The sequence below is a fragment of the Mesoplodon densirostris genome, chromosome 1 (genome assembly GCF_025265405.1).
Source record: "Mesoplodon densirostris isolate mMesDen1 chromosome 1, mMesDen1 primary haplotype, whole genome shotgun sequence".
Classification (NCBI taxonomy): domain Eukaryota; kingdom Metazoa; phylum Chordata; class Mammalia; order Artiodactyla; family Ziphiidae; genus Mesoplodon; species Mesoplodon densirostris.
In genome coordinates this window covers 26,674,674-26,701,801 of record NC_082661.1, presented here as the reverse complement: position 1 = coordinate 26,701,801, position 27,128 = coordinate 26,674,674, and the positions used below count along the sequence as shown (strand labels likewise).

Genomic DNA, 27,128 nt, shown 5'->3' with positions numbered 1-27,128 from the left:
CCGTTCTTGCTGTACGGTTTCTCTTGTTTTCAGGACCAAGTTCCACTGTCGACGAGAGGAATAAACCCAACCCCTGGAGCCTCAATCTCTGCCGGATATTTGACCCCAACTCAGGCCCAGGGACCGCCCCCCCCGCCCCCCTCGGGCCGCGGAGGACTAGTGGCAGCCGGGAACGCGGAGCACCAGGGGCCACATCTGGCTGTGCGGGCGCGCGCGTGTCACTAGGACGCTCATCCACCGGCGCAGCTGTCACCATAACAACCGGAGCGAGGGAATCCTGGCGACGGCTGGGGGCGGGGGCGGCGGTTGCTCGAGAGACCCCGCGGGGGCTGGAGCGTGGCGGCCCTGGGAGACCCACCACCGCGGCAGCGCCCAGCACACCCTGCGCTCCTCGGAGCCCCGCTCGATGCCGAGCCGCCGGCGGGAGGGCGCCACTCACGTCGCAGCCTCGGCCGTCCCTGCGGGCGGGGACCCAGCCGGCGCGGAGCCGCCGAGACTCCGGGCAGGCCGAGCCGCTGAGCGCCCGCGCCGGGAGCCCTGACTCTATGGCCCCGGGGGAGCGCGCCGGAGCCACCGCGCCGCCCGCCACCAGCCAGAACCCGAGCGCCAGCGGGAGGACGAGGGGAGCCCCGGGCGCCGCCAGCCCCGGCCCAGGGGCGCGCCCGCAGCGGAAAATGGCAGGCAGGTAGAGGGCCCCGCGGCGGGCAGGCAGGAGAGGGAGGGCCTGCCCGCCCCCTGCCGCAGCCCCACCAGGGCCCTCCCCCGGCGGCGCGCGCGCCCGGGCGCGCACACACTTGCACACCGTACCTCCTCTGCTGCTCAGCCTCGCCTGCCCCCCGCGAGCGCCGAACCCCCTGGGGCCGGATGCCATGGGTAACAACTTCTCTAGTATCCCCTCTCTGCCCAGAGGAAACCCGAGCCGGGCGCCGCGGGGCCACCCCCAAAACCTCAAAGGTAAGGCACCGCCGGGGCCGGGCGCAGCTGGAGGACTGGGGCGCAGGCGGAGGGGCAGGGAGAGGTGGAGAGGTGTGGCTGGCGAGGCCGGGCAGGTGCCACCTGTTGTGCGTATTTGGAGATGGGAGATGCACCTCGGCCAAGGAGGTGCGCTGGAGGTGGGGGCCTGCTGGTGATGACGGTGAAAATCAGGGAGGATGGTGTTGCGTGGGGTCTACGCAGTTCTCCCAGCCAGCACCAGAAACGTCACTGGAGTCCCCTCAGGCCATGATGCTAGGCGAGCGTGCAGGGGTGAGGAAGGGCATTTGCCAGGTGGGTAGGGGAGTGTGGCAGAATGCTTAGGCCAGCCAGTTGTGCTTCCCAAGGGAAGCACCATTGTCTCCTTTTTCATCTGCCCATGGCTGGAGAGGTGATGCTGGAAGCACTAGTTGTATTTCCGTTTGGAGGGTCTTAAAAATCCAGGACAGATGAACAACAGCCTGGAAGAAGGGGCCAGAGCCAGTGGCCTCTGGAGTCCTCTGCAGCTACTGACTTTTTGTATCCACTGAATCGGGTTGGCTTCTGGTTCCCCAGAGGTTAGATGTCCAGTTGGAACTCTAGAAAGGAGGGGCTGGGAGCCTTGAGACAGAGTAACATTTACCGAGAAGGTCTTTGCCTTCCAAGTCCCTCGACCCACCCAGCACCCTCAGGGAGGCCCCAAGCTCTATTCTTGGCTTTAACTCTTCAGTGCTGTCTCTGACCTTTGGAAGACACACCTGGATCCTCCCAGGCCTTCAGAGCCCACAGATTCCCTTCGGGAAGCTCCTTTTCTTTCACCCTCAAAACCAGCCAGCACTGGCTGGGCATTCTGATGGCTAAGAGTCAGGAAGGGAAGCCCTTGGGCTTTCACAAAGAACAACCCACTTCTTGAGACCCACCCCCACTGACCCCCAGGTTATGAGAAGGATACCAGTAATGCCCTTTGACAAAGCTTTGAAGTTTACAAAGAACTTTCACAAATACCTTTTCAAGTGGGCAAGGAGACTGCTCTGAGGAGTCCTCAGAGCTAATCATGCCCATGTGACAGTTGAGGAGAACCAATGCTTGTTTCACGTTCCCAAAGCCAGAGAGCAGAACTAGGCTGCAGACCTGTATCTTCTGACTTGGAGTTCTGTCCTCTCTTTTGCTGGACGGTTAACCTTCAGGAGTGGGGGAGAGGAGGAGAGGCGGGACCGCCGTCCTGCATTCTAACTCCAACCCTTTCAGAACTTCAGCTCTCACTTGGCTCAGGAAAATCAGCGGGTTTGTTGTGTCTTTCTGGAAACTAATATGGCGGTACCTGTCAAGACCTTTTAAAATATCATCTTCATTGACCTTGTGATTCCACCTGAAGAATTGATCCTGAGAAAATGGAAATGCAGGCAAACACTTATGTGCTAGGCCTAGGATGCTTATGGTAGTGTTGTTTATACTAGGAAAACAACCTAAATGCACTGAAATCGTGGTGGATCCTCTTGGTGGAGTATTATGCAATCTTTAAAATAGTATTTTTGAAGAATATTTGATCACTTGGGAAAGTGCCCACAGCAGCATAATGACAGTTGTAAAAAGCAGCATACAAAGTTGTGTAGACTGTAAGAGCCCAATTTTGTTAAAATGTTATGAATGCAAAAAAAATCAAACAGCCCTTGAAAGAAAGTTTCTCAAAGGTTAACAGTTGTTTCCTCTGGGTAATGAGATCACATAAGATTTTTTCTTTTCTTTTTTATATTCTGCTCTTTTCTAAAATTTCTACAATAAACAAGTATTATTTTTTATAATCAGAAATCAGCTGTAAGTATTAGATGTATGAAGACTGTTTCTGAGCGTTGAAAACAGATTTCTAATGATGGAGGAACCCGTGGTTGAACCAGGACATTGAACCAGTTCAATGTCCTCCCTTACAAGGGAGAAGAATAAGGGAAAGGGAGAGTGAATTGACCAGTTACTCAGTGGGTCAGTCAAGAGAAGGTGGCAAAGCCAGACTAAGTCCTTCAAGGGCAGGGGTTAGCTGGGGACCAGTGAGTTGACTTGGTGCTTGAATGCTCAGCGACTGCCCCAAGAAGGCTGTGCTCCATCCATGACCCTAGGGAAGCCCAGAGAAGACCTCCATAACTGCACCCCTTTTAACCTAAAGTTTGGGATTGTGGGGATGTGAGGTCTCTGTGGCTGGGGTCTTTGGCAAGGGAGGGTGAGCAGGAGAGGGTCTGAGGCCCTCCCATGTCCCTGCTCCCACCCTAACCTCCTCCTCTGCCTGAATCCCCACCTATCTGGCCTGGGAAAGCCCCCCCGCTTTTTTTTGTGGTACGCGGGCCTCTCACTGCTGTGGCCTCTCCCGTTGTGGAGCACAGGCTCCGGACGCGCAGGCTCAACGGCCATGGCTCACGGGCCCAGCCGCTCCGCGGCCTGTGGGATCTTCCTGGACCGGGGCATGAACCCGTGTCCCCTGCATCAGCAGGCGGACTCTCAACCACTGTGCCACCAGGGAAGCCCGTGTGGTTGTTTTAATGTTCACTCCAAGTTCCTTTCTAACTGTATCAACATTGACCTAGGAGTCTTCTCTGATACATCAGTGGTCATCCAGAATTCCATCCCCATTTTATTGGTATGACCTTGATACTGGCTGTGATTCTAAGACTGTCCACCCTGAGTTCTGCTGGGACAGCTTTGTACTCACTCAGAATTCAGCTCTGATTCTTATCAGTGTCCATCCAGAAATATGCTGGTGGGAGGCAGGGAACTCTCGATTTTTTTTTCTCCTTCCATAATTGCAATCTATTGATTTCTCACCATTTTAATTAAAACAACTGGAAAGGTCCTGGCCTAACAGGGACCCTGAGACTCATTAGAGATCTAAGATTGGTCTGGCTGTCAGGCTGACACGAAATGAGGCTCATCCATCACCTGTCAGGTGGTAGACTCTGGTCTTCTTCCTGAAGACACACTGACCTCACTCCACTGCTGGTGATTCCCACTGGGGTCTGAACAGTGTTGGTCTAGGAGTGTCCACGGGAGAGGTCCAAGGTATAGCTCTGGGATTAGGACCAACAGACAGTTATGAGGAGCTGCCATGTGCCTGGGTCAGAGGTGAGGGCTCATGACATCTCTGTAGATTCACAGAATGAAGATCTACTTGATAAGGTAGGGCTGAGGGAAGGAATGGAATCAAATGCTTGGTTGGATTGTTGAAATCCCAGATATGTGTGGGCAGAGGTCAGAAATGGGGGGTCAGGGAAGAATTGAGCTGGACATGGAAGGAACTGTAGAAGTTGGATCGATGGCAAGGGGTGCAGCGGGAGTCCTAGGGTGTGGACAGGAGGGTAGGGCAAGGGACGTGCAGCAAAGACTTGGAGGTGGGATGAGTGAGTGTGTGTATATATTCTCAGTGATGGGCACAGGGTGACTGGGGCAGGGGATTCATGTGTCATGGAGACAAACACAGAGAATGAAGATCTTCCTCCTTCCCCATCTCTTTCTGAGTGCCTGCCTGCTTGGTGCTAAGTGTTGGGGGAAAGGTAACTAGGAAAGCCTATGGGAAGGACAGCTCAGTCCCAGTGGTCACCCATAGATGGGGGTTGGATAGGCCACCTCCTATCATTGTTTTTTTTTATTGTGGTAAAATTCACATAACATACAATTCACAATTTTAACGTTTTAAAGTGTACAATTAACTGGCATTTAGTACATTCACAATGTTGTGCAACCATCACCTCTGTCCAGTTCCGGAACATTTTCATCACCCCAAAAGGGAAGCCTGTACCCATTAAGCAGTCACTTCTTATTACTCCCTCCCCTGAATCCCTGGCAACCACTAATCTACTTTCTGCCTCTAAGCATTTGCCTATACTGGACATTTCATATAGATGGAATCATACTATATTTGTTCTTTTGAGTCTGATTTCTTTCACTTAGCGTGATGTTTTCAAGGCTCATCCGTGTTGTAACATGTATCTTCTTTCCTTTCTGTGGCTGAATAATGTTCCATTATATAGATATGCCACATTTTGCTGATCCACTTGCCAGTTGATGGATATTTTTGATGGATATTTGGATTGTTCCACCTTTTGGTTATTGGGACTTTTGTGCTGTGAGGATCTGTGTGTAAGTTTTTGTTTGAACACCTGTTTTCAGTTCTTTGGGGTATATACCAAGGAGTGAACCTTCCATCTTTTCAAAGTTGGTGCTTTTGAATTGGACGTTTCACAAAGCCACTGGTTGTGACAGATGTAGGGAGGTTGTCTCCGTCCAGCTTTGGTTGGGTGTGACACCAGCCAGACACCTGTTGTCTTCAGAGTCTCTTTTCCATGGTGGCTGAGGCTCCCGGCAGGCAGAGAGGGAGGAGCTTCTAAGGTTGGCCAAGGAGCTTTGATTCTTTGAGGTGGACCGGAGTGAGCTACAGGAACTTTCTGCAGACCCTGAATCTCCTCACTGCTCCCTGAGGCCAGGGGTGGGGGATGCATTCTCCTAGGACAAGGGCCTAACCATTTTCCAGCCTTCACAACCTTGCTGCTACTTTCCTGATCTGGGTCCTCCTCCCAGATCTTGCAGTAGCTGGCTTCTTTGCCTCCCATTCCTCCTTTGATGCCAGAGGGATCCTCCTAAAGTATGCCTTTCATCTCGCCCGTCCCCTATCAACAGTCTTCAATGTCATGACCCAGCCTGCCATAATCGGAAATTCAAGGCCTCCATTCTTTGGCCAACCCACAGATATTCCCACAGCCCTTGTCTGGGCTCCTTCCGTAGTTGCCATGACACTTGCAGGTTAGGTGAGCTCATCCATCTCTCTGCTCCCAGCAATGCAGCAGACAGACCTGGCATGGTGAAGGGGTGGGTGCTGGTGGCCTCCTCTGTCCCCCCAAGACTGCAGAGAAGCTGGGCTGAGACAGCCCCCATGTTGAACCTGGAGCATCTGTCCTGCACACCCTGTTGGGTTTTCATTCAGTCTGACCTGAATGAATATTAACAACCCTATATTGTTAATCATAAAAAATAATATTTATAACAACCACCATGTGTTGGGTGGTTACTGTGTGCCAAGTACTTCCATGTAGATTATTTCTATTAATATCCTACTGACAACCTCCAGAGGGGGAGGTATCATTGTCACCATTTAATATATGGGGAAAGAAAGACTTAGAGAGGTTAAGTGACTAATCCCAGACCACACAGTTAGTAACTGATGGAGCTGGAATTCAAACCCAGGTCTCTCTGACTTTAGAGTTGACCACTATATACCTTGCCCTTATAGAATTCACTCTTGGGCTGTCTTCCATTGTAGGAAAGGAACTGGGGAGCAATGTCCTGGCCTCTGGACAGGGCCCCGAAGGAGGGAAAGGGGGTACCATGGGGTTCCTGATGCTCCTTCCCAACCCCTGCCCCTTCCACCTCCTCTGTAGGGTTTGTAGCCATGTAGACCCAACAGCCAGTCATCAGACACTTTCAAGGGAACTTTCTGTTCCTTTGGGCCAGTGTTTCTCACAGTGAGGTTCTTCTACTGCCTGTATCAGCATTAGCATCAGCGTGAAAGCACATCTAAAATGCAGGTTCCCAGCCCCCAGGCCAGATCTACTTCTCAGAATACCTTGGGGATGGGGCTCCCAAACCTACGTGTTTAACAAGAGCCCCAGCTCATTCTGATATACCTCAAAGTCTGAGACTTATCAAGGCTGTGGGGCCTCAGAACAGACCCACTCTGGCACTCTTGGAGTTGGTGAGATCAGGCTTCTCAGAGGAGGGGAGCCTGAAGTTGGATGGAGGATTGGAATGGACCTTTTCAAGGGCATCTTGGTGAGGGCATGGCAGCAAAGGCACGGAGGCAGGAAAATGCAAGGTGTTGACAGAGACAGTGAGTGGTCCCTCTCACCTGGAACGTGAGACCCCCAGTGGGGAGATGAACGGATCAATCTTTGAAGACAGACTGATGCCAGATCTTGCAGGGCCTTGGATTCCAGGATGAGTTTAGATTGATCCTGTGGGCAGTGGGAGCTATGGGTGGCTTTTGAGCAGAGGAGTGTAGTGATTTCCTTTAAACAGTAGCATCAGCAGAGGAGGGGGGAGGAGGGAATGAAGCATCCTGAGCTGCTGGGAGGTTAATGGAGCTACAGGGCTTCTGTCCTAGGCCAAGCTGAAAGGGCTGGGTGGGCCAGCCAAGTTGACGACCTCATCTAGGCTTTCCCGTGGGTGAATCTGGAAGCATTTCTGACCAATGGCTATGGTCAGCAGGGCTATTGCACATCAGGAAAAAAAAAAAAAGGATTTTTAAGAAGTACAAGTCCTGATGCTGGGCACTATGCTAGGTTCATTCACATAGATTAATTCATTTAATCTCTCAATAAATGTGAAGTAGGTATTATTATTCCCATTTTATAGGTGCAAAAACTGAGACTCACGCATATTAAGAATGCTGTCCAGAAACAATAAACTAGGAAATGGCAGAGCTGAGATTTCTATCTAGGACACCAAAGCCCATGAGGGCGAAAATTGGCCTTGGGGGGAATTTCTGCATATTGGGGCTTTCTTTTCCCTGACCCTCTGAGATGGCATGTGCCCACTTCCGAAATGGCATGTGCCCACTTCCAAGATGTGCACATTTAGGTCCAGGCATTGGCTCTAAATCACAGAGGGCAAGATGGTGACAGTACGGGCAAGCGCAGTAACAAAAGGAGGAAAAGGCAGGAGGAAGGAGGACAGGAGTGGGGCACTGCCCAGGCAATGCCAGGGATGCCTCCATCTGGGTATGCCAGCTGCCTGGGCCTATTTCCTGTTGGTTTGTGACTCTCTCACTCCTGGTCCTGCACACCCAGGGGCTGGAGGCTGCTTCTCCCTGATCTGGTTGCTTTGGCAACCCTGGGCAGGATGCGAGTGGTCTCCTTGGTAACGCCTGGGAAAACTGCCTGCAGGGCTGGAGGGAAGTGGACTGGCCAGCGGTCAGGCTGGGTGGCACAGGTAGAGCCAGGCCAGACCAGGCCACTGAGACTGCAGGCCTGTGGTGAAGCTCAGGCTTATGGAATAGCCCAGGCAGCCTGTTGGCCATTCCCCAGCAAGCCAGAGTCCAGAGGACCTGGGGGCCTGGGGACCTGCCTGGTGAGACCAGAGGCACTAATGGGCCAGCCCAGGAAGTGGGAGGAGATGGGGGTGAGGGTGGGAAGGGGGGAGAATATAGCTTCTGGATGACAGATCCCGCTACAGGGTTTATTAAAAGATGTTTATCAGAGGTCGTTACCCAGATCCTGCTGCTTTGGGAAATGAGCAGGTGCTGATGCCTGTGGGGGGCAGGGCAAAGAGAAAAGCAGGGCTAGAAGAAGAGGAAGAGTCCCAGGCAGGCAGGTGGGAGTCTTTGGCTTTCTCTCTGCTCTAGCTGCAGCTCTGGAGTAGGCTGGGCTCTGCGCTGGGCTCCGGAACTGAAGTTCTCCCAGGGTGAGAGTTGGGGTTCCAGGGATGCTCTGATGCGGAGGCTCATTCTGTTGTTTAACAAACATGCTAAGCATCAGTGATGAGCCAGCCGTTCTCCTAGGCGTGAGGATACGGTGGAACACAAAAGGATGAGGGCTTGCTGCCATGGAGCTTTCCCTCCATGGAGCAGGGAACAAAAATGGCAAATGAACAAATGCATCAGAGTATGATAATAATTACTAACATGTTATGTGCTAGATAGAAACTGTGCTAAGCTCTTTTCACCTATTATCTCATTTAACCTTTAAAACAACCATGTGAAGTAAGTATGATTATTAGCCCCATTTATAAACTGAGGCTTAGCGAGGTTAAGTAACTTGCCCAAGGTCCCGTGGCTGGTATGAGTCAGAGCTGGGATTCTAGCCAAGATCTCTCTGACTTTGGCGCTACCACTAAAAAACCCCCAAAAAACCCCTTTTCATTTAGAACAGTTTTAGATTTACAGAATTATTGCAAAATAGAGTTTTCACATAGCCCATGCCCAGTTTCCTCCATTATTAGCATCTTACATGTGTATGGAACATTTGTGACATTAACGTACCAATACTGATACGTGGTTATTAACTGATGTCTATACTTTACTCCGATTTCCTCAGTTTTCCTTCATGTTCTTTTTCTATACTAGGATCCCATCCAGGATACCACAGTATATTTTTAGCTGCCACATTATATATATATATATAGTTGTGTTTTCTTATGCTCCTCTTGGTTGTGACAATTTCTCACGTTCCTTGTTTTTGATGACCTTGACAGTTTTGAGGAGTGTTGGTTAGGTATTTTGTAGACTGTCCTTTCACTGGGATTTTTCTGCTGTTCTCATGATTAGACGGTGGTTATAGGTTTTGGAGAGAAAGACCACAGAGGTGAAGTGCCCTTTTACTTGCATTATATCAACGGTGTGTGTTCTCAACCTGATTTATCACTGTGAATGCTGACCTTGATCACAGGCTGAGGGAGTGCTTGTCAGGTTTCTCCACTGTAAAGTTAAAGGTGCACTTTTCTCCCCATATTGCGCTCTTTGAAAGGAAGTCCTATGTGCAGCCCACACTAAGGGGCAGAGAGTTATGCTCTACCTTCTTGAGGCGGGGGCACTACCTTAACTGTTCTGTCAACTCTTTCTTTAGTTCCTTACCCAAGCAGTTACATTTGAATAAGCGTTGTGAAACAGAAGACCAGGGAACTTGGGGGGAACTTGACCTGGTCTTGGGGGTCTGGGAAGTGAAATGACCAGGGAAGTGACCTGAAAATGAGTAGGGGTTGGCTTCGTGTTCCTGGGGGTGCTCCTGCCATGTTGGCTGTGGAACTATTCATTTAGCATCCCTGACTTTTTAAAAAATTATTTTTATTTTTTTAAATTCTTTAAAAATTTTTTTATTGGAGTATAGTTGATTTACAATGTTGTGTTAGTTTCAGCAGTACAGCAAAGTGAATCAGTTATACATATACATATATCCACTCTTTTTTTTTAACATCTTTATAGGAGTATAATTGCTTTACAATGGTGTGTTAGTTTCTGCTGTATAACAAAGTGAATCAGCTATACATATATCCACTCTTTATTTATTTATTTATTTTTTGCGGTACGCGGGCCTCTCACTGCTGTGGCCTCTTCCGTTGCGGAGCACAGGCTCTGGACGCGCAGGCTCAGCGGCCATGGCTCACACGCCCGGCCGCTCCGCGGCATGTGGGATCCTCCCAGACTGGGGCACGAACCTGTGTCCCCTGCATCGGCAGGCGGACTCTCAACCACTGCGCCACCAGGGAAGCCCCACCCTTTTTTTTTTTTAAACATCTTTATTGGAGTATAATTGCTTTACAATGGTGTGTTCATTTCTGCTTTATAACAAAGTGAATCAGCTATATGCACACATATATCCCCATATCTCCTCCCTCTTGCACCTCCCTCCCACCCTCCCTATCCCCACCCCCAGGTGGTCACAAAGCACCGAGCTGATCTCCCTGTAGCATCCCTGACTATTAAATGTCACTGGCCAGCTTAAATGTCACTGTCATTAAAAAAAATAAATAACTCTTCCCATATTTTTAAAAGCACCCCAGAGGGGGCAGTACCACTCCTAGTTGAGAGCACTGAGCTGGGTGTGGAGGGTGCATTGAAGGCTGTTCCTGGAAGGGGCCTGGCACAATCCCCTGTTGAAGATGGAGCTGGGTGTTGGCTCACCGCTGCTGCTGACTCAGGGGCTGAGTCCCGGCTGTGTCATCCCAGCCTTCCAGGCCACGGAACTTTCAGCAGAAAATCATTAAGTGGCCACTTCCTTGCCTCTCTGTCCATGGAGGCAAGTTGCTGGTCCCACAGGCTGTCTGTGTCGGGGGGAGGCAGGAGGAGGAGAGAGGACCCTCTTGGGATGAGGGGAGAGGGGAGGGAAGTATGTCTACTGGCTTTTCTGGATGGCCTTCTTGGCCTCGCTCGCCCCAGAATGCCATGCTGGCTGCTCCAGAGGTTGGGGTGGGGACAGGAAAGGGAGAACATTGCCAGGGGAAGGTGCTGTCTTATGATTAGGATGGTGGCACTTCCACACGCTCCTGACTTTCCCCTTCACCTTTCCCCTTGGCTTGCCCCAGCCTCTCCCTGGCATCTACTGAAAGGCTGATCTTCTCCACGGAATGGGACAGTGTGTGTGTCCAGGTGGGGGTGTCCAGGTGCCCCTGAGAGTGAGGAGAGGAGGCACTTTGCCCTGATGAGAGTTGAGTGAAACTGAGAGGATGCTCCAGCTGATTCACATCATGTGTCAGTGCCCTCTGTGCTGGGCCTGGTGCTGGGCATGGAGAATTGGGAGGTGAGTACTGGGCATCGTCTCTGCCCTTGAGGTGCTCATGGCCCATGAATCGCTCATCCAATTCAGACATCAGTCCGTAGCGGCAGAAGGGTCCTGGAGCCTTTCTTCTGTGTGTCTGCTTTCCTTTCCTTTTTTTACCCTGCTCTTCCCAGCAAATGCTCCCTTTGAATATATTCTCCGTGAAGGGAGAGGACTGGCAGGTGGTCAGGTGTGTGCATGGGGCTGGTGGAAGGGGTGGTGGCCACTGACTTCCAACATCAGACCCAAATCAGAGGTCATTTTGTCCTACCTCCTTTCTCAGCTCAGATCTGGAGTGCTCAGCCCTGGAGAGGGGAAGTGACTTGTCCAAGGTCATACAGCTGGATTGGACCAGGTGCTAATGAGGTCTCAAGGCTCTGACATTGCTGGATGAGGCTCTCAGGATTTGGCAGAGGTTAATTCCAGAGGGACACCCGAGGGGGACGAATGATCGTGCCAATTGTGATGTGTGCTGTCCCGAGGGGAACTATTGAAGGGCTTTAAAAGGAAGAGTGACAGGATCTTTTAGATGCCTTAGAAAGCTCTGGGGCAAGAGAGGGGCAGGGGAGGGCCAGGCAGGAGGCTGCTGCAGTCTTCCAGTGGAGGAGAGGTGTGGCTTCTACCGGGCAGGGTGGTGAGCAGCCAGGCAAGTAGACTGATTTTGGGGAATCCTTTAGAAGGTCGACTTGAAGATTTGGAGGTGCAGAGGGAGATGTAGAGGGACTACTTGTGCTGACATGTGTCAGAGGATTCTGACTTCTGGGGCAGTGGTCAGTGAGGCATCTAGGTGGCTTGGCTTGGAGGAGCTTGGCTACACACTGAGAGGGTGGGCCTCTTGGGAGGTCGGGGGTGAGCATGCTGATGTGTGAGTGTTCCCCTGAGAGCTGTGTCCCACCCAAGGCCTTGAGGTCTTAGAGCCACGAGGAGAGACAGGTGAGCAGGGCAGGGCTGGCCCTGAGCTCTTGGCTCCACCCTACCCCCTGGGACATCATCGATAATTAATGTCCCCTCTGCCTGTCACAGGTGGCTCCCAGGTGGACAGAGGTGGGGCCTGGCACCTGTGTTGTGATGTGCATCTGGCTTCTGCAGGCCTCCGAGCCAGGGCCTTCAGTCCCCACCTAGCCAAGCTTTCTCAGGTGGCTCCTTGCTCCCCGTGGGTGCCAATTCCCCCAGCATACACACACAAACTGTAACAGGTGGCCATAAATCAGCCCAGACAGGCCAAGGCTGCTCTGGTTTTCCCACAGTTGAGATCAAAGCCCCAGACCCTCACCCTGGGGCTCAGTACTTATTAAATTATTAAACTGTCAAGGGAAGGGAAAGCAGGAAGGACTGGATGGATGGCCATAGAGTAAAAGAGAATGAGGAAAAATGGCTGAGAAATGAGGCAGCGGGTGGGAAAGGGGAAGAGAGGAGAGAAAAAAAAGCTCTTTGTCTTTGTCCTGAGCTTGGAGACTTCCCAGAGCTGTGAAACTTGCATTTGAATATCCTCAAACAATTCCCTCCTGCTTCCTCCTCTGTGCTCTCACTGGGGTCCCATGACCAGGATTCATAGCCCCACTTTACAGAGGAGAAACTGAGGCCCAGATTGTCACAGGATTATGAAAGTCTGTACTTCTGAGTCCTGTTCCAGCCTCTTTCTGGGCCTCTTCATGGGCCCAGAATCAACATTAGGTTAATACCTAATGTTGACCCTGGCTCTCAGGCTAGACTGGAGTGCGTGAAGAACCCCATCCTGATCCCAGTAGGACCAGCCAGGGCCTCTTCCTGCCTGGAGCCCCCTGGACTCTCCTTTAGCTTCCAGGCATGAAGGCAGAGCTTGGACCCAATAGATTGCCCATCCCTGCCTGAGGCAACAGGTTCTATCCCTGGCCCACACTCCAGTTGTTTGCAGGAAACAGCCTCTTTTTTCCCACAATCTTTATTGTGGTATAATTGACAAATAAAATTGTAATGCACTTAAAGTGTACAACGTGATGATTAGGTGTGTATATATATATATATATATATATATATATATATATATATATAGAAATGATTCCTGCAACCAAGTTAATTAACACATTCATCGCCTCACATAGTTACTTTTTCTGTTGTTGTTGTTGAGAATGCCTAAGATCTACTCTTAACAAATTTCAAGTATACAAGTATTATGAACCATAGTCACCATGCTGTATATTATATACTCAGAACTTATTTATCTTATAACTGAAAGTTTTTATCTTTTAACCAACATTTCCCCATTTCCCCCACCCCTAGTCCTTGTCAACCACCATTCTACTCTCTATTTCTTTTAATTCAACACCCCCTCATTTTTTTGGATTCCACGTTGTAAGTGATACTGTATGGTATTTATCTTTCTGTGTCTTTTCTCTGGCTTATTTCACTTAGTATAAGGCCCTCCACATTCATTCATATTGCCCCAAATAGCAAGATTTCCTTCTTTTTATGACTGAATAATATTCCGTTGTATATATATACATATATACCGTATTTTCTTTATCCATTCATCCATCAGCAGACACTTAGGTTGTTACCATAACTTGGCTGTTGTGAATAATGTGGCAATGAACATGGATGTATAAATATCTCCTCAAGATAGTGATTTCATTTCCTTTGGGTATATACCCAGAAGTGGGACTGCTGGATCATATGGTAGTTCTGTTTTTAATTTCTTGAGGAATCTCCATACTATTTTCCAAAATGGCTGTATCAATTTACATTCCCACCAAGAATGACAAGGGTTCCCTTTTCTCCACATCCTCATCAATATTTGTTATCTCTTGTCTTTTTGATTATAGACATCCTAACGAGGGTTAGGTGATATCTCATTGTGGTTTTGATTTGCATTTCCCTGATGATTAGTGATGTTGAGCATCTTTTCATGTACCTGCTGGCCATTTGTATTTCTTCTTTGGAAAAATGACTATTCAGGTCCCTTGCCCATTTTTCAATTGTGTTATTTATTTATTTATTTTTTGCTATTGAGTTGTAAGAGTTTTTTTATTTTTTTGGAAATTAGCCCCTTATCAGATATATGGCTTGCAAATATTTTCTCCCATTCCATAGGGTGCCTTTTCATTTTGTTGATTTTTTCTCTTGCTGTGCAAAACCTTTTTAGTTTGATGTAGTCTCACTTGTTTATTTTTTCTTTTGATGCTTCTGCTTTGAGTGTCAAGCCCCAAAAATCATTGCTAAGATCAATGGCAAGGAGTTTTCTGCTTATGTTTTCTTCTAAGGATTTTATGGTTTCAGGTCTTACATTTAGGTCTTTAATTCATTTTGAGTTGATATTTGTACATGGTGTGTGATGAGGGTCCATTTAATTATTTTGCATGTGGATATCCAGTTTTTCCAGCACCTTTTATTGAAGAGACTATCCTTTACCCATTGTATATTCTTGGCACCTTTGTTGAAAATTAGGTGACCATATATCTGGGTTTATTTCTGTGCTGTCTATTCTACTCCATTGATCTATATGTCTGTTTTTTATGCTAATAGCATACTGTTTTGATTATTATAGCTTTGTAGTATAGTCTGAAATCAGGAAATGTGATGCCTCCAGCTTTGTTCTTCTTGCTCAAGATTACTTTAGCCATTCAGGGTCTTTTGTGGTTTCATACAAATTTTGAGATTTTTTTTATTTTTGTGAAAAATGCCATTGGAATTTTTATAGGGATTGCATTGAATCTGTAGATTGCTTTGGGTGGTATAGACATTTTAACAATATTAATTCTTTCAATCCATGGACATGGGATATCTTTGCATTTATTTTTATCTTCTTCAATTTCTTTAATCAATAGTTTATAGTTTTCCTTGTACAGATGTAAGGATTTGGCTAAATTTACCCCTAAGTATTTTATTCTTTCTGATGCTCTTGTAAATGGGTTTGGTTTCTTAATTTCTTTTTCAGATAGTTTGTTGTTAGTGTATAGAAACACAACTGACTTTTGTATGTTGATATTGTATCCTGCAACTTTACAGAGTTCATTTATCAATTCTAACAGTTTTTTGATGGAGTCTATTAGAGTTTTCTGTATACAAGATTGTGTCATCTGCAAACAGAGACAATTTTGCTTTGTCCTTTCTGATTTGGATGCCTTTTAGTTCTTTTTCTTGCCTAATTGCTCTGGCTAGGACTTCCAGTACTATGTTGAATATGTTGAAGTGGCAATAGAGGGCATCCTTCTCTTGCTTCTGATCACTATTAGTATGACGTTAGTTGTGGGCTTGTTATATTTGACCTTTATTATGTTGAGGTACATTCCATCTATACCTAATTTGTGGAGAGTGTTTATCATGAAAAGATGTTGAATTTTATCAAATGCTCTTTATGCATCTGTGACTGATGATCATATGATTTTAGCCTTTATTGTGTTAATATGTTATATGATATTTATTAATTTACATATGTTGAACCATCCTTGCATCCTAGGGATAAATCTCACTTGATCATGGTGTATGATACTTTTAGTGTGTTGTTGAATTTGGCTTGCTAATATTTTGTTGAGGATTTTTGCATCTATCTTCACCAGGGATATTGGCCTGTAATTTTCTTTTCTTGTAGTATCCTTGTATGGCCTTGGTAACAGGGTAATGCTGACCTTATAAAATGAATTTGGAACTGTTCCCTCCTCTTCATTTTTTTTTTTTTTTTTTTTTTTTGCTGTACGCGGGCCTCTCACTGCTGTGGCCTCTCCCGTTGTGGAGCACAGGCTCCGGACACACAGGCTCCGCGGCCATGGCTCGCGGGCCCAGCCGCTCCGCGGCATGTGGGATCTTCCGGGATCGGGGCACAAACCCGTGTCCCCTGCATCGGCAGGCGGACTCTCAACCACTGCGCCACCAGGGAAGCCCCCTCCTCTTCATTTTTTAGGAGGAGTTTGAGAAGGATTGGTATTAATTCTTTAAATGTTTGGTAGAATTCACCAGTGAAGCCATCTGGTCCTGGACTTTTATTTTTAGGAGATATAAGAATAATTTACCCAGAAAAGCTGTCCTTCAGAGTTGAAGGTGAGATACAGACATTCCCAGACAAACAAAAGCTGAAGGAGTTCATAACTACTAAACCTACCTCACAAGAAATGCTAAAGGAGTTCTTTAAGCTGAAAAGAAAGGATACTAACTAGTAACATGAAAACATGAAAGTGTAAAACTTCCTGGTAAATGCAAATATATGGTCTAATCCAGGATATTCTAATATTGTAATGGTGGTGTGTAAATCACTTATAACTCTAATATAAAGGTTAAAAGACAAAAGAATTAAAAATAGCTATAACTACAATAATTGGTTAGTGGATATATAATAAAAAAGATGTAAACTGTGACATCAAAAACATAAAACGTTGGGAGAGGGAGTAAAAGTGTTGAGCTTTTGTATGTTAACAAAATTAAGTTGTTTTCAGCTTAAAATAGATGGTTGTAACTATGTTTTATGTAAACTTCATTGTAACTACAAAGCAAAAACCAATAGTAGATACACAGAAGATAATGAGAAAGGGATCAAAACATACCACTTTGGCATCCAGTCACAAAGGAAGACAGTAATAGAAGAAGAAAAGAACAAAGGATGTGCAAAATATCCAGAAAACAATGAATAAAATGGCAATAAGTCCTTATCTATCAATAATTACTTTAAACATAGTCTAAATTGACATAGAGTCAATCACAGCAAGATCCTTTTTGACCCACCTCCTAGAGAAATGGAAATAAAAACAAAAATAAACAAATGGGACCTAATGAAACTTCAAAGCTTTTGCACAGCAAAGGAAACCATAAACAAGACCAAAAGGCAACCCTCAGAATGGGCGAAAATATTTGCAAATGAAGCAACTGACAAAGGATTAATCTCCAAAATTTACAAGCAGCTCATGCAGCTCAATAACAAAAAAACAAACAACCCAATCCCAAAATGGGCAGAAGACCTAAAGAGACATTTCTCCAAAGAAGATATACAGACTGCCAACAAACACATGAAAGAATGCTCAACATCATTAATCATTAGAGAAATGCAAATCAGAACTACAATGAGATATCATCTCACACCAGTCAGAATGGCCATCATCAAAAAATCTAGAAACAATAAATGCTGGAGAGTGTGTGGAGAAAAGGGAACACTCTTGCACTGCTGGTGGGAATGTGCATTGGTACAGCCACTATGGAGAACAGTGTGGAGGTTCCTTAAAAAACTACAAATAGGACTACCATATGACCCAGCAATCCCACTACTGGGCATATACCCTGAGAAAACCATAATTCAAAAAGAGTCATGTACCAAAATGTTCATTGCAGCTCTATTCACAATAGCCCAGAGATGGAAACAACCTAAGTGCCCACCATCGGATGAATGGATAAAGAAGATGTGGCACATATATACAATGGAATATTACTCAGCCATAAAAAGAAATGAAACTGAGCTATTTGTAATGAGGTGGATGGACCTAGAGTCTGTCATACAGAGTGAAGTAAGTCAGAAGGAGAAAGACAAATACTGTATGCTAACACATATATATGGAATTTAAGAAAAAAAAATGTCATGAAGAACCTAGGGGTAAGACAGGAATAAAGACACAGACCTACTAGAGAATGGATTTGAGGATATGGGGAGGGGGAAGGGTAAGCTGTGACAAAGCGAGAGAGAGGCATGGACATATATACACTACCAAACGTAAGGTAGATAGCTAGTGGGAAGCAGCTGCATAGCACAGGGAGATCAGCTCGGTGCTTTGTGACCACCTGGAGGGGTGGGATAGGGAGCGTGGGAGGGAGGGAAACGCAAGAGGGAAGAGATATGGGAACATATGTTATGTATAACTGCTTCACTTTGTTATAAAGCAGAAACTAACACACCATTGTAAAGCAATTATACTCCAATAAAAAAAAAAAAGAAAGAAACAATGATTTTTCAGACAATGGATGTCAGGAAGCACAGGACAGGGATCCCTAAGAGAAGATAACAACAACAACAACAAAAAAGACATAGAGTAACTGAATGGATCAAAAAAAAAAAAAAACAAAAACCGAGGCCCAACAAATTACCCAACTCTAAGAGACTCACTTCAGCTCTAAGGACACATAAGCTGTAAGTGAAGAGGTGGAAAAAGATATTTCGGGCAAATGGAAACCAAAAGAGTACAGGGGTAGTTGTACTTATATCAGATAATATAAAGGGATCAATTCATCAAGAGGAAATAACTATAGTAAATATATATATACCCAACATCAGAGCACATAAATATGTAAAGCAAGTACTCTGAAGGAGATCTGAAGGGAGAAATAGATAGCAATACTATAATAATAGGGGACTTCAATTCTCCACTTTTTTTTTTTTTTGGTCTTGCCACGTAGCATATGGGATCTTAGTTCCCCGAGCATGGATCGAACCCACGCCCCCTGTATTGGAAGCGTGGAATTTTAACCAGTGGACCACCAGGGAAGTCCTCTCCACTTTCAACAATGGGTAGATCATCCAGACAGAAAATCAGTGTGGACATATTGGGCTTGAACTACACTTTAGACCAAATGGACCTAACAGACATACAGAATATTCCATCAAAAGTAGCAAACTACACATTCTTCTTCTTATGTGCACACAGAAAATTCTCTAGGATAGATCATATGTTAGCCACAAAACAAGTCTTAACATATTGAAGAAGACTGAAATTATATCAATTATCTTTTCTGACCACAATGGTATGAAACTAGACATCAATTACAGGAGGAAATTGGGAAAATTCACAAATATTTGGAGGTTGAACAGAGTGCTTCTGAACAATCAAAAGGGCAATTTAAAAAATCTTGAGACAAATGAAAATGGAGACACAACATACCAATGGAATGTTATGGGATGCAGCACAAGCAGTTCTAAGAGGGAAGTTTATAGTGATAAATGTTCACATTAAGAAAAAAGAATGATCTCAAATAAACAACCTCAAGGAACTAGAGAAAGAACAAACTAAGCCCAAAGTTAGTAGAAGGAAGAAAATAAATGAAAGATTGGAAAGACAGTAGAAAAGATCAACAAAGCTAAGTGTTGTTTTTTAAAAAAGATAAACAAGGGCTTCCCTTGTGGCGCAGTGGTTGGGAGTCCGCCTGCTGATGCAGGGGACGTGGGTTCGTGCCCCGGTCTGGGAGGATCCCACATGCTGTGGAGCGGCTGGGCCCATGAGCCATGGCCGCTGAGCCTGCGCGTCCAGAGCCTGTGCTCTGCAACAGGAGAGGCCACAACAGTGAGAGGCCCGCGTACCAAAAAAAAAAAAAAAAAAAAAAAGATAAAGAAAATTGACAAACCTTTATCTAGACTAAGAAAAAAAAGAGAGAAGTCTCAAATAAATTGAACCATTTATGAAAGAGGAGACATTGCAACTGATACCACATAAATACAAAGAATCATAAGAGAACACTGTGAACAGTGATATGCCAACAATTTGGATAACCTAGAAGAAATGGATTAATTCCTAGAAACATACAACCTACCAAGATTGAATCATGAAGAAAAAAATCTGAACAGACCAATAAAGAATAAGGAAAACTCCTCTTTTCAGGGCAGAGAGAACCTAGCCAGTGCCTGAGAGATGCACAGGGGGTTTCCGCTTTCCCGGCCCGGGCCCGGCAGATCCTCTGGAGCTGAGAACAGCCAGACACGCAGACCCTGGCTTGGAGCCAAGAGGATGGAGGAAGTGGTGGGACGAGGCTATGAGTGACCAGGATGCCACTTACATGGAAGTTTCTGCATCAGAGGGCAGCCCTCCTGAAAACTGGGGCTCCTGTTGCATGAGAGTCCTCAGGTTCTTCTACTGCAAAATGTGAAGGAAACCGTTTTTGGGAGTTTGGGTTTCCTTGTCTGGTCCCAAGTTGAGGTTGTGTTAAAGAAACAAAATATAAGAGGAGTCTGGATTGGCTTTGAGAACAGAATTTCCTAAGATTCAGGGCCTGTTCTGAAAGTGGGGATTTGCTGTCTGGTGCTAAGGGTTAGTTCCCAGGATAAAAGGTTCTATTTTAGGGGTGAAGCTGCCATTTCTGCAGACAAGATTTTGGCTTGGTATTGATGCATCTGTTTTGGGGGTCTGAGTTGCATGCTGGGGTGAGAATCTTATTCCTAGGAGGAGTTTTCACTTCAGGGTTCAGGATTCTTGATTGCAGTTGAGCACTGATTTTTGGGGCCAAGAGTCTATTTGGGGGCTCCATATTCTACGATTGGGTTGAAGTTCCCTTCTTGGGCTTGGGGTTTTATTTACTAACAGTTGGGAAGTCTTTTGCCCTTGGGAGGAAGGGAAGAACTCAAACCCACTTCTGTTTCCAGGGAAGACTTTCTGGGACCACCGGCAGAGGAATGGACCAATACACTGATGATCAGGAGGCTGGATTCCAGCCCTTGCCTGGATGTGAGACAGAGAATAAATCACTTGAAAGCTCGAGGTCTCTAGCTGAAAGCTTGGCCAGGCCGTGGTGTTGACTCACAAAGCACCACCCAAGCTTGCTTGATCCTCCCAAAATGACACTAATGGTGGGCTCCAGAGGCCCCAACAGCCATCGCTCTGTGAGTCAAATCCATGATGACAGCACTCAAGCCACCCTGGGCACTGCCAGCTTGGTCCAGTTAGTGCCAATTGGATCTTAACTTGTGCTGAGGAGCCCCTGGGGAGAGGGAGCCCACGTGGAGTGGGATATGTTAAATCTGGGTCCCTGGGGCTTGGTGTGTAGCTCTGGCAGGCAGGAGCGAGGCTGGGCTGGGCCAGCGGCTTCCCTCCCTAGCGGGCCAGCTCACACGCATCCTGGCTGGTGCAGAGAGACACGATCTGTGATCTGAAGGGGTCTTGCTCTCTCCCTTGTGCTCTGCAGGATGGCTGGGATGCAGAGGGGTTGTTGCTGGTGACCTCCTAGCCCCCATCTGCCCCGTTGCAGGTGGACTTTCTGGTCTTAGAGGTCTTCCTCTTTTCTGTCCAATGGGGGCCAGCGGTGAATGTTGCAGAGCTGTCAGAATAAGACCAGCAGGGAGTTTCCAGCTTGGGGGCAAATTCTCTAGTGTTTCAGAAGAAATTCTCCTTTGGGAAGGAGCCCTTCTCCTGTGGCCAGGAAACTCAGGAAACCTGAGAAGATGGAGTTTTCTCTACCACCAAGTATGTCCCGGGGATGTAGGGGTAGCTCTATCTGGGTCTGCAGGGACCCTCAAGCCCCACTCTCTGGGCCTGGCCAAGGTACATGGAAAGCTTAGAGGCCTGGGGGTCCCACTGGGCTGTGGAATCCCAACCCAGACATTGAACTCTGGTGCCATCCAGCAGGCCTCTGGAGTTCCCTCAGGGCATCTGGAGGGACCTGGGCCAGTCGGTCATACCTCAGATGTGAGGAGGGAGGGGAGGCAGGCAGGTTGCTTGGGGCTCAGGCTCTGGGGTCAGACTTTGCTTCCTGAGCCACCTGGAGCCAGATGCTTCACTTCTCCACACCCCAGTTCTTTATTGGAGGTAAAGCTTGACTAGTAATAAATGCACAATAAATATTAGTTATTGTTGCCATCATTAGGCTCAGTCATCAGTTCCCAGCTTAGACATCACTTCCACCAGGAAGCCTTCCCTGAACACTCTGGCTAGATTAGATAGCCTCTGTATCCCCTCCTACTGCTGGCCTGCGTTCCCCTCATGGCACTGATCACACTGGCTGTCAGGGCCTGTTTCCTTGTTAGCATCTGTTACTGCCTGGCTTACTCACCATTGTATCGCTGCCGCCAGTCCTGGCTCACACAGTGGGCACTTGACAAATATTTTGAAATGAATGCAAGAATGGGCTGATTCTCGGGAATTCAGACTTTTCTTCTATGGGCTCTTCAGGGCTGCTGCTACAGCCCCACTTTCTTTTCTTTGTCGAAATGACATTTCCTGCAAACCAGGCTCTCGGGCAAAGGCAAGAGAAGGTGAGAGCACTATGGAAACGTTGGTTCATTCGTTCATTCCCTGATGGCACAGATGTTCTTTGGGTGCCTCCCAGGTACCAGGCCTCGTGCCAGCCTCTGGGGACAGACACGATTCCTGCCCTCCTTGTGCTTGTGGAGCTGATCACGGGGGCTGAGGTAGGTCACAGTAGAGGAGGGTGGTCAGTTAGGCTGAGTGGAGTCAGGGAGGGCTTCCAGAAGGAGGGATTTGCTTTGAAGAATGGCAGGGAAGTGTGGATAGAGACGGGCTAGCTCTTGCGGGGTGGGCAGGAATCAGATGGAGCAGACAGAGCTGCCTGTGTGTGGGCAATAAAGCAAGGCTGACCAATGACAGTGTGGCCTGTGCGTGCGGAGGCCTTGACTGTCAGGCTGAAGATGGATTCAGGAGCTGTGGGCACCGCTGATCCTAGCTGTGCCACCCGCAGACGAAAGACCTTGAGCAGGACACGTCACTCCCCGAGTGCTAGTTCTAAGGTGGGAACTGTGATGCCTGCCACCCGGGGTTGTCAGACCGCAGTGGCAAGGCACTTTGTAAAAGGAGCTGGCCCCAGTAACGGAGGGCTGGAGGGGCAGGCCCTGCCGAGTCAGGCTAAAAGGCATGTGTGTCTGGAGGGAGCCTGTGGGAAAACAGGAAGGCAGTCCTGCTTCAGGCTTCTCTATTTGGTAAATAATTAAATTCTTATCTCAGGTTTGTGGTGTCCACACTGCAGGACGCAGGTGGAGCCTCTGGGATCAGGTGCTGCATTATCCAGAAAGTGGTGGGGTCCCCCCCGCCGGTCTCCTGGTCCTGGCGGGGGAGGCGGTGGTAAGGAGCAGTCTTCCAGGGTCTTCTTGTCGCTGACCGCATCACTCCTTCTCCTCGTTTCTCTCTCTCTCTCCCCCTCTCCACGTTCTCATTGTCTGGTTCCCCTCTACAGTCCCCCCTCTGCAGAAATGCAGGGCCTCGTGCCCCCTCCACCCCAGGCCCCTTGGTGCCGTCACCTTGCGCCTGCTGCACATTGCTGCCTGTTGAAACCCTTGTCCTCCCCAGGGCCTCTCCTCAAACACCCACACCACCAGGAGGCCGGCACCCCCAAGTCTGCTGAGCCTCTCCGGGGGCCTTAGGGGAGCACCGACCTCTCCCTCACCCCATGGTACAGAGACAAACAGTCGTTTTTTTCATTTTTAGTGCTTAATACTGAGACTGTGAAGGTCTGTTTAGTCTTGTCCAGCTAACATAAACCAGCCGGAACTGGGCCGTGGCAGGGAACTTTGCTCTAAGTTCCCTTATTTGGAATGAAATTCATTCTTTTTCACTGGGAGGCAGTGGGGTTTTGGGGAGGCCCCGCTGCACCCTCTCCCCAGGGTGTGGCCTGAGTGGCCCCTCCAAAGGTCACCAAGGTGTCTGTGGCACAGAGCTTGGCCCTAGGACACCAGCCACACCCAGTGCCTCTGGGATGGAGACGGTATGGAGTCGTATTGTTCAATTCTGCCCTTTTACGGGAAGGAACTGAGGCTCGGATAGGAGAGGGCACCTGCCCAGAGCCACAGGGCGGATTGAAGCAGCTGGAGGTGTAGCATGCAGGGCTCCTGGCTCCCTGGCTCTCAGACCGCTCTGCTGTGCTGGGCGCCTTGGGCCTCGGAGCTGGTGGAGGTGGGGCTGCGAGCTGGCTGGGGTGAGGGCTGATGAATGTGGCTGGAAGTGGCCTACTGTCTGGGGATCTCCCAAGGCTTCTGGGGAAGCGGCTAACTGCAGAGGCCGGGGCAGTGAGCCGAGGGGAGGGGGCATGGAGAGGCGGCAGGGGAAGAAAAGGAGGGGTGGTGAGAGGAAAGGGAGCGGTGGCTGAGGGGTCTCGGAGAGCTGGGCTCTGGTCCCGACTCTGCTGCGGTCACTGACTCTGGGCTCCCACCTCTCCTGGAGGCTCAGCCTTTTTGTGTGCATCTCCCAGGGTGTGCATTGGATGAACAGAGGTCAGGGGGCGTTCCTTACCTGTGATGGGCTGTGGGAGCCAGCTCATCCGGTGGGTTACTGTCCCTCCCTATGCCCGGGGGCCCCTCCGTGTAAGAGGGGTGCGGCCTCTTTATGTTTTCTCTGCAAGAGCATGAGCTTTAGAGCCAGAACGTGGGTTCCATTTTTGACTCTGATGCTTATTGGCTGGGCTACTAATTATGGACAGAGATTTCAAAACCCAGGGCTCTAGAGGGAGCAGTGAGGGTCTTTGCAAGGATGACATGAACTCATGTATATCATAGGTCTCTACCGAGTGCCCAGTAACCAGAGTGGGGAACAGCCATTGACCTCCAAGCTGCACAGTGCACCCGGGCCAGCCTTGGGGCTCTGCGGCCCTGCTTCCTTTGTTCAATCCCAGGTCCCTACTCAAAACCAGCAAGTGCATGTTTAGATATTCTTTCTACAGGAAGCTCCCCCCAACCCCATTTGACATCCTTTAAAAAGAACTTCTCATTTATTCACTGATTCTTTTTTTTTTTTTTTGCGGTACGCGGGCCTCTCACTGTTGTGGCCTCTCCCGTTGTGGAGCACAGGCTCTGGACGCGTAGGCCCAGCGGCCACGGCTCATGGGCCCAGCCGCTCTGCAGCACGTGGGGCTTCCCGGACCGGGGCACGAACCCGTGTCCCCTGCATCGGTAGGCGGACTCTCAACCACTGCGCCACCAGGGAAGTCCTATTCACTGATTCTTTACACAGAGAAAACACAGCTGGGACATAGGGAGCTGTGACTGACCAGTGTAGGCATTCCCGAGACTGGAGGAGGAAAGAGAGATGTTAGAAAGTGCAGGCCTGAGAAATCCTAACCAGAAGCCCCTGGTGCTGGGGAACAAAGGGTGAGAGACCTCGTATCGTTCAGTATGAGCATTCTGTTCACTGCTCTCTTAGCAGTGACGCTAATGCTAGTATCCAAGGCTGTTTATAAAGGTACGTTGAACATCTGCTTCTGCGTGGTTAGTGAGGCACTCATTTACCAAAGATCATCTCGTTGCCAAGAGCAAACCGTCACTGAGTGAAACATTAACTCAGCATTAAAAGTAGAAGGAGATGATGTATGGACCAATGTCCGCACAGGCCTGCGGCGTCTCTGGGCAGTGGGAGCCAGTGAAGGTTTTAGATTCACTTTCTGGATAGCTCAGTCTAGTGGTCCTGCGGAGGGTGGATTTAAGAGAGACACAGTGGGAGCAGGGAGACCAGTTATGATGGGAGTGTAGCTGTTACGGGGGAAGGATGCCAAAACCTGAACTGCAGTTTTGGTGAAAGAGAGGAAGGGACACATTTGAGACACATTTAGGAGGTGTGCCTGGCATCACTGGTACATGAATGGGGGCGGGGTGGGGGGTTAAGGAAGAGGGAAGAATCCAAGACGGTGCCCAGATTTTCAGGTAGCTGGGAGGATGGGGATTCCACAGTACACCGGGCAGGAGAGGAGGATTGGAGGGGAAGATGTTGGGGTTGTGTCAGAGTTTGGGGCTGTGTCAGAGGAGCCCTGAGACATTCTGGGGGAGTCGTTGGGTCGGCAGCTCCACGTGTGAGCTTGAAGCTCAGGGGAGAGGTTGTGGTTGCAGTGGGAGGAGAGCCAAGAGAGGGAAGAGGGCCAGAGAGGCTGAAGGAGGTCGTGGCAGTGGGGCTTTAGATGTTGTGATACGGCATGGCGCCGTGGTTCTCAGACCTTAATCGGCCTATGGATTGCCCGGAAGCTTGAAAAACTGCGGGTTCCTGGGGCCCCCCTCCAGTTAATCCAGTTTAGTAAATCTGGCAGGGAGGGGAGCGTTCCTGGGATCTGCTGCTGCTTTTTTTTTTTTTTTTAAATAAATTTATTTATTTTTGGCTTCATTGGGTCTTCGTTGCTGCACGCGGGCTTTCTCTAGTTGCGGCGAGCGGGGGCTACTCTTCGTTGCGGTGCACAGGCTTCTCATTGCGGTGACTTCTCTTGCTGCGGAGCATGGGCTCTAGGCGCGCAGGCTTCAGTAGTTGTGGCACGTGGGCGCAGTAGTTGTAGCTCACAGGCTCTAGAGTGCAAGCTTAGTAGTTGTCGCGCACGGGCTTAGTTGCTCTGCAGCATGTGGGGTCTCCCTGGACCAGGGATCGAACCTGTGTGCCTTGCATTGGCAGGTGGATTCTTAATCACTGCGCCACTAGGGAAGTCCATGGGATCTGCTTCTTAAAACAAGAAAATCAGGCAATACTAGTGTGAAAGATCCATGGACCATCCGTTGTGAAACACTTGTCTGGGGGTCAGTCAGATCTGGGTTCAAATCTTGACTATTGGGTCTTGACTTTGGACAAATCTCTTGATCTTCCAAACCTGGATATCTTTGTCAGTTAGTAGGCATACTAGTTCCCACCTCGCAGGGCTATCGTGTGAATTAAATGAAGTCACAGCTGTAGGTCATGTGGCTAAGGACCTGGTGCCTAGTAAGAGCTCAGTAAGGAGTAGGCATTTCTTGCTTATTACTAGAAGTTCGAAGATGATGAGCAATTGGACAGGGCAGGCTGCTGACCACACAGATGGGTCCGTCTCAGGGGAGCACTCCCCTGCCCAGAGTCTGCCTCTTGGTTGAGCTGACCCCAATTTCCATCTCCATTGTGTCTTGTCTGAGTTGATAGGACTGGGGGCTCCTGGCTCATCTCATCAAGTTCACAAAAACTCATGAATCAAATCAGATGTCAGGTTACTACTTCCCAGTGAGAAATGGACTGTCAGATGGACTGGACAGTGTGTCGACTATTGGCACCTTTTCCCCGTGCAGGAAGCTACTCTAGTGCTGGGTGAACCTGGCATCCGACAGAGAGCTGGGGACACAATCTGAGGATTGAATGACCTTGGGCTCTGAACCCTGCCCAGGCCACTTCACCAACAGAGAAATGCCTGCCAAGTGGACCCAACACTTGGACCAGCTTGGCAGGACATCATCTCCCTGGCTGTGCTCCATGGCCCCCACCACGGTTTGCCTCGGTGACACCCCCTTTCTCCTGA

General features: G+C 48.5%; 1 protein-coding gene across 1 annotated transcript in view; it reads left to right on the top strand.

Annotated features, from left to right (window-relative positions):
• Window positions 1–869: 869 nt before the first annotated feature.
• The window catches only part of NEURL1 (neuralized E3 ubiquitin protein ligase 1), an 81,394-nt gene continuing 55,135 nt past the window's right edge, over window positions 870–27,128 (top strand). The window contains exon 1 of the mRNA XM_060099996.1: window positions 870–954. Coding sequence (XP_059955979.1) covers window positions 870–954 — 85 coding nt within the window. The remainder of the gene's footprint in view (window positions 955–27,128) is intronic.